Here is a 7,842-nt window from a genome sequence, read left to right on the forward strand (position 1 = left end):
CTCTGACACCATACCGCTCCATTTTCTTGAGCAATATCTCATGGTCAGTTGTCACTCCTTTTATCTGGGAAGGTGCCTGTTTTAAATGATAGGTTGTATATATATGAGTTAGTGGATCAACTATTCCCTCAATTCTTCTTTACCAGTGACATATCGATGTCATTCCAATCTCTAGAAGTTTTGTTGGTACTTCTATTTACAATAGCAGTAATTTGCATTTTATCAACAGTTCCTAAAGACATTGCATCTGCATTTCTCTCATAACATTCCATTTCAGCTGGTTTCTTTCTAGTATCTTTTATTTCTTTAGCAAGACATTAACAAAGACGCTTTTAAAACCATCAGTCACATCCTTCATTGAGATAATTTGCAGCAGCAGCAGCTCCAACATGTTGGAGCCAAAGATGCCGAAAACCTCGTTGAGGTTGACCTCAAGTTGGCGTCTGGCGTCGTGGAGCAGACCTGCCTGGTGGTCTGTGGCTGTGGGCCGGGCTGCAGCAACAGGAGGCTCCGTGGGGCAGACGTGAAGGTAGGCCTCCAAACACCTGGGACATCTGCATCTCCTTCCCTCCCCTGCTGAGGACCAGAGATGAAAGTTTTAATCAGCCAGGCCACAAATTTTCAGAACATAGATTTGATTAAATATAAAATATCAGCCTTAAGTCTCAGAACAGTCAGTCAACCCAGGTTTGCTAGAAGAACATAACTGTAACAATATCATCAGTATTATTCACTCCACAGTGTGAACTGAGAAACTTAATGTTGTGGCTGATTGGTATATATACATATAAAACCAACTTGTTTCCAAAAATAGTGTAGTAATCCACACGATGTTCAAACAATGGTCTTTTGTTTGGAAACAGGGTTTTAGAGCTAATTTGCCAACTAATATTTAAGTTCTTACTTACCTCTTATTTACATTAAAAAGGGAACTGCTGTCACGTTCTCTTCCCTGGAGGATCCTCTTAATGACGTTGTGTATACTGGTCAGAAAGATCTCATTTCCTTTCCTGGAGAAGTGTACTCTGTCTGCTAGAAACACTGAGTCATCGAAGAATCTCAGGTGGGGATGTTCGATAACTTCACCATTACAGCAGGCGACAGCCTTTCTCATCACTCTATTGATGTCCTTCCTGTCGTTATTAATCCATTTTGGCTTTCCGTATTTCCAGGACTGCCGTTCATTGATGCAGGAATATACAATTTTCATTGAGGGGAACTCCTCATGGAGCTGCATCAAATCTCCTTTCATGCGTGAAATCAGTTCTCTGGCAGGGGTGAGCCCCAGATCGTTGCCTCCGGCATGGACGACCAAGATGTCCGGGGGACCCTGTGTGGACAGTTGAGAATAAAAACGAGGTAGAACTTCACGCCAGCGCATGCCTCCTTTTCCAAACCACTTAACTTGGGCGTTTAGTCCTAAGTTCTCCCCAAAGATTTGATACGCTGGCCTCTCTGCTCGTCTAACGTAACTAGACCCGATGATCCAGATCTTAGTTACTCTCTGGTGCTCCGTTCTCTTTTTCCGTATGTCGAAAGAAGGGATGCCTTTAGAGGTGCTTGGACTCATGGTGTAGTCTTTCTCCTCTTTCTGTGTGGTCCTCTTCTTCCCATCTTGGAAGGAGCTTCTATCACGTCTTTGTGTAGAATTGTAGTCTGCCTGTCGTGGAAAAATTCAAACAAATGAGGGTTGTCGTGTTAGTAATGATTCAAATTCATTTTCTGTCATACACACAGAGTAAAATCAAGAGAGTATGTCACAACGAATTTGACAACAAGTTTTATAGTCCACGCTCGCATTGGTTCTGGCTAAACGGTCTCATAAGCAAATACAGACAGCATATATGTGAAGTAAAAACGAAAATGTTATTTTCTATTACATACCATCTTTCTGTTTAGAAGAGGCTTGAAGTGGATCTTCTCAGGTTGATCCTCTTGAAACGATGATGAAGATGTGGAGGACAGCCGGGTTCCTCTGAAGAGTTGGCGGTTGTCAGACATTTTAATATCTGAGAACTTGCAGCTTGTAGCTCCAAACTGAGTTCTGAGATTTTTCTCCAAAGTGTTTTCGAAAAAAGACTGTTGAAGAAAGCTGAAGAATTGTTGAAACGTAACTTGAATTGTGCTCGTACGAACAAATGTTTACTGATCGACTGGCTTCTGCTATCTGTAGAGTTTGTTGTGTTGCGGAATGTTATGAAGCATCACAGAATGTGACTTAAGCATTTGCCTTAGAAGATGTTGCCTAGCAACAGGGCAATCTAGGCCCCAACCACGGTGTGTGACATCTGATTGGATGCTTTATGGAGGAAACCTTCAAATGCCTGGCATTCAGGAGGTGGCATCAGCCTGAGGCCAAAATCTCAGAGGCTAAGAGTAGAACGCCAACGACTATTTCTCAATAACACCTCGTTAATACTGACTACAATGGTGTCACAGTTGCCATGTACACAAGTATGAATGATGCCCCCTTGTGATTTTCTCAATCTCATGAGTTGAACTCTTCAGAGGCATTTAAGTTCATGAGTTGTGACGTGACATTATCAGAAATGACGGAACCATTTTCTTCACACTTTAATAAATTGAAAAATGTTGATATTTTCAATCCTCTTTGTGTTGTGTGGACAGATGTTTTTCGAAAACAGCCGGCCCAGTGTTGTATCATACAGATATTTTAGACAAAGAGTCAAATCAATTTGCGAAGCCTCAAATGTCACTTCTTGGAGCATTTGCGTATTTAAGTCGTTAAGATTTCGTCTCTTAAAGGCAATGTCTTGAAGTCCTGGTGGCATAAGGATAAGGCTCTGGCCTCCTCAACCAAGGATTGTGGGTTCAAGTCCCATCTGGGGTGATTTCTAGCAGAGTGGCGCAGCGGAAGCGTGCTGGGCCCAGAGGTCGATGGATCAAAACCATCCTCTGCTAAGCTTTTAATTCACATCTTAGTAGAAATCCAAATGATATATTTTTCTGTAGCTTTCCATGATCTCATCTGAGAAACTTTTCACATGGATTTACTGTTTGGACTGCAGCTGTTTGTGTGAGCTGACTTTTCCCTTCAGTTCACCAAGATGTTTTTAAGCAGACTCATGTGGGGCAGCTTTATGTGACGGTCTGTCGTGTGATTTTTTGTGATTTCTGCTTGGTGGGTGAGAGTCCCTCTTGGGACGAGAAGGGTAATCAAAGTGTGTGAAATGCAGTCTGAGGAAGGAACGAGTCCAGCCATGCATAGATTAAAGTGTCCTCTTTATCTCGATTCGCAGGGGATTAAAAACTGAATGAAAACGTTAGATTTACTGATAGAGTTGAACTTTTAACATCCTAAGCTCATAGACTTTTTAAAGTCTACATGACCAGACAGGACATACTTTGTGCCAGTGAAGAGTTTGGGAGGATGGCATGATGCATGAAGTCTCAGTGAGCAAGGACAGTGGGTGAACTGGGAAAGTGTGGAGAAAAGGAAGTTGAAGAGGAGAGAGCTGTGGAGCACGAAGGCTAGCAGGGTTAGATTTATAACACGGGCTACATACATGCTGCATTCAGGCTTGTCAGACACGTCAACATGGCTGCCATCTTGGGCAGAGGTTTCTGACCAGACCTGGTCAGACCAGACACTATAATGCCTGACCTTTGTGCCGCCACAGATGTTCCCATGAAAGAAACACCAAAACCAAGAAACAAGGAATACCATTTTACAAGTGAGAAGATATTTTATATAATTTAACTGTTCAATTTGATGCGTCTCTTAAGCTAACATAAATTAAGCTAGCTATTTACTGTCTTATGTAACTAAGACAATAAAAGATGTTTTTGTTAGTAAGACATCAGTAAGATGATCAAAGTGACAGAAATCAGCCACTGTATGTAATAGTACTAAGTAGGCCTGGTATGCTCATTAAATCAGTTTGATATAACATTAACGTAAACTGCTAATGCAAGTTATGTGTCTGAATTGTAGCAACAATAGCAAAACCGAGCATTGTTCAGACTTTGTTTTGTCCTTCAAATGTAAAGTGTGTTGTTTAATCTATTATTATTATTATTATTATTATTATTAGTAGTAGTAGTCGTTTATTGTGTTATTTCACACATATTGTTTTGATATGCAAAATCTTGGAGGCTTTTCAATGGTGTTGCACGCTGCCTGCATTTTTAATTTAACCAATTTATACAGTATCATAAATAAATGACTGTATCTAATAATGTAGCTGACTACATATGACATTTATTATAAACCAAACGGCTTGAAAACCGTTTGAATATTCAGTGATGTTACGATGATTTTAATGACTAATGCAATAAGAGGACACGGCCTCCCCCTGACCAAAATGGCGGCCGCGTTGACGCATCGTTCCGCGAGTGGAGACGGCATCTATCTTGGGTACTCTTTATTTAATTTAATTACCATAGACATAATAATAATTTATTATGTCTATGTTAATTACCAACTGACGGGAGGACGCGAACTTTACTCTAACTACAAGATATGCGCCAAACCCGTGTAACTACGAAATACAAAAACAAGCTCTTGTTAATATACTTAGCAATAACAATAATAAACGTCCGTCCAACTCACTGCAGAGACGTCAACGTGTCCACAGATGGAGACATTTTACACATTGTTCTCGGTGCCTGCTCAGTTTGTCTGTCCCGCTCTTCTCCTCCAGGAAGGAAAGAAAGAAGTAGATGAAGGTGAGATAAGAAGGGCGCAAATAACGATTGGTGGGACTGTTGTTGGAATGTGGCCCATTTGTATTGTAGACATTAGCCTAATAGCTGGAAAGCACACGTGGCACTACTAGCACAGCCCTCTGTCCACCAAATACCTATATGTGAGGGCAGATTCTTGAAACTGGCTCAGATTTAAACGAAATACAGCTTCCCTTGATGTTATTAATTATAATTACACCGTGGATTTATTGGTTTATTATAATTAATGTTCTATATTTTCATACTCTTCCTGCTTTTTGTCTGCCATAACAAGGTAACCTACATTTTATAGTGAAAATCCTACAATTGAGTATAATGAATAGGGCAGAAAGCAACATTTTAATTTGTGCACATGTCTGGTTACGTTACAATCCTGCTTCTGTCTCAAACCATGCTAACACTACGATACTGTTTAAAGATAAACTTATTAACCTGCTTTGGCCAAACATTTCAGACAGGTTGTCTAATTATATGAGCTCTTAGTTTGAGGCTAGACTTTATATAGATTCCCTTTAACACAACCCTCTACAAAACAGCCTTGACTTGTCTTGTTGCTTATATGTGTTGAATATTTTGCAGTTATGTGACTTTTCTAACTCATTGCTTTGTGTTTTATTGTTGTTATGTCCCTGCTTACTTTGCAGTCTTCTTAAAAAGGGGGTTAAATAATGGTCAAACAAAATAAAGAAGTTAGAGTAGAAAGAAAGCGGAACCGGTAACAAGCAACGGAGTTGTAAGCATGTGTGGTCTGATACACCCATCTGAGACTTTTCAGGAAGTTGACAAGCATTAATAGGAAGTAGCACTGTACTTTATGCTCCCCAGCTTGGACATATGACTGTTTTCCTTATCACTTTTGACCCTTATTTTCATGAACCCTGATGAAATATCAACCCCAAAACCCAATGTGGCATCTTGGAAACGAATGCTTTATCTCACATTAAGGAACCAATGTTCTTCAGCTTGCTAAAGAGAAAACAAAGAAGGGCTGCTCAACTTCACACTTCAGAAGCTGTAACCAAAGAAATGTTTCACACTTTTGCTGAAAGTGCCTTAAACAATCTGTAAGTTACCTTAAGAGTTGTCAGTCAGTTTTATGTCTATTGACTGATTCATTATTTGACTTATTGTTTCAGCTTTAACAGACTAAATGGAACAAAGGTAACAGGAAAAGTGCTGACAGGTTGCTTACACCAGTATGCATACCAGAGCTAACAATATGCGTCTAGGACATTAAAGGAGCCGGCATTAGACTTTCTCATAGAATACTCTTTGTTTTGAGCCGAGGTCCTTAGAGACTACTTAAGAGCTGATTTATTTTATTTTTCCTGTAGTATTAATATGGCCGGCAATCAACCAGTTTAACGATCACAAGGAAAAGAAGGATGCAGGGAACAAAACACACCCAGGGTGTGATTTCAGGATCATTTCCTCTGCTTAAAGCAGAGTTCTTGCGAACTATGCGCCATCGAGGACTGAGAACATGTTTGCATCGTGTTCCCAGTCACGGTGCGAGTCCCCTGGACAGTGGGCTCAGTAGGATCCCAGCTGAAGGCCTGTTAGAGGACTCGGCAACACAATAAGGTGGGATAAACGCCAAACAGATGTTGCTAGCCTCCGCCTCCCACCCTGTTCTCCCCCCCCCCCCCAGAGCTATTGATGGACAAGCCAGGCTTTTTAGATCTCTCCCTTGAATTTCAAAAGAGAGGTCAGGGTTGAGGCTCAGAGGTCAGCAGGATAGTTGCTCCGCTGAGGTGAGGCCGTTGGACGCTCTGCGGAGGCAGCTCAGTGAGACGGCTGCAGGAACGCAGCCGTGGCATGAGTTGTTTTACAGTTCTGAAACCGAGTGCAATCAAAACATTAAACCACATTGTTTCCAATTCCCTTTACCCGAGAGGGTCAGGCATTTTCCACCATCCTGGACAACACAAAGTAGAAACCGCAATCAATGAAAAAAAAAAGTTAGTGTAGGTTGTTAAAACTCTTTGTCATAAGCTAAGGCCTCAATAATGACTACTACTTGAATTTCTAAAATGGTCACGCGCAACCACAATTCAATAAATTGTGTGTCTGTCCTCATTAGGTCTGCAAATAATCCATATTGCAAATTCATTAATTAGTTCACAGAATATTAATTTTTAATTATTATTTGGTTGAGCTCTGCTTCATGATTTGAAATGTCTGGTAAGTCTGAACAACATCTTTTTTTTTTTCTTTTTTCTTTGCTTTAAGTCTTAAAGTAATCACAGTAATCAGCCAAACAGATGGTTGTTAGTTAATATTTTCAGTGTAGTCTCCATCTCGTTGCCCCAGTGAAGCTGTTGAAGAGCAGTGGTTTTACCTGATAAAATACTTAAGGTGTCACTTTAGTGAGTTAACTTGTACGTCAAGTGCAAATGTCACGTTTGCAAAAAGTGGACTCAGGAAAGAGGGCCTGTGAGGTTGAACAGGTTAATTGTTAATCAGGGTGGTCATCAGTAAGCATGTCCAGCCTTGTTTCCTGCTCTCTCACTTTCTTTTCTCTCTTTTTCCACAGGACCATTGAGTTGTTTTGCAGCCCTGGGCCCATTAGTGCGCCGGGCTCAGTGTGTTTCAGTTTGTATTTTCTTACTGACTGAGGAGAGGTCGAGTGCCAAACCGTTGCCCGTCCAACTGCCACCACACAGGCTCCTTGTCTTTCCGCACTACTTGTTGCTTGTTGTTGTTTGTGCCGCATCATTTTGGCACATGTGAACCTGTAAACACTATCTCAAAGAGATGAAATGGACGAACATGCCGTGCCCTTATTTAGATGGGAAGAGTGGCCCTCGGGCTTCTTTAATTGGATCCCGGAGGAGGTTTTTATTTATGTGTTCAGTTGTGCTCAGCTTTGCCCCTTCCTGCTCCATTCCTCCATTTTTTTTCCTGTGCAGGACACTCGGTTTCCCTAGCAACTAGGGCTCCAATCGCCCGGCCAGCTGCAGATTAGTTCAGCAGTGGGGGGTTTTTAGAGGGGTGGGAGGGGATGTGGTTGATGATGGAAAATGGAGAGGGAGGAGAGAGAGAAGGAGGAGGAGGGAAGGGAGAAGGGCTAGGGGGGTGGCCAGAGGGAAGGAGGGGTGGGAAAAGTTTGAGAAGGGGAGAGAGAAAGAGAAG

General features: G+C 41.5%; 1 protein-coding gene across 2 annotated transcripts; it reads right to left on the minus strand.

Annotated features, from left to right (window-relative positions):
• Positions 1-263: 263 nt before the first annotated feature.
• LOC125015220 lies at positions 264-2,588 on the minus strand. 2 transcript variants are annotated; one of them, XM_047596921.1, is made up of 3 exons: positions 1,885-2,588; positions 909-1,660; positions 264-573 (listed from the first exon to the last, which is right to left on the minus strand). In XM_047596921.1, exons 1-3 carry the CDS (start codon positions 1,999-2,001, stop codon positions 432-434), a joined length of 1,011 nt encoding a protein of 336 aa, XP_047452877.1. In that variant the 5' UTR covers positions 2,002-2,588; the 3' UTR covers positions 264-431. The 2 variants fall into 2 exon arrangements, with proteins under 2 accessions (XP_047452877.1, XP_047452876.1); XM_047596920.1 differs by having other exon boundaries at positions 264-576.
• Positions 2,589-7,842: the final 5,254 nt, after the last annotated feature.

The sequence above is a fragment of the Mugil cephalus genome, chromosome 10 (genome assembly GCF_022458985.1).
Source record: "Mugil cephalus isolate CIBA_MC_2020 chromosome 10, CIBA_Mcephalus_1.1, whole genome shotgun sequence".
NCBI classification, from domain to species: domain Eukaryota; kingdom Metazoa; phylum Chordata; class Actinopteri; order Mugiliformes; family Mugilidae; genus Mugil; species Mugil cephalus.

What these genes read in the sequence shown, in the direction of transcription:
- LOC125015220 (XM_047596920.1), bottom strand. Translation starts at nt 2,001, where the DNA reads ATGTCTGACAACCGCCAACTCTTCAGAGGAACCCGGCTGTCCTCCACA. An exon ending in CTCTTCTAAACAGAAAGATG is followed by an intron (nt 1,661 to 1,884) that starts GTATGTAATAGA and finishes TTTCCACGACAG; the next exon opens with GCAGACTACAATTCTACACA. An exon ending in CTTTTTAATGTAAATAAGAG is followed by an intron (nt 577 to 908) that starts GTAAGTAAGAAC and finishes TCTGGTCCTCAG; the next exon opens with CAGGGGAGGGAAGGAGATGC.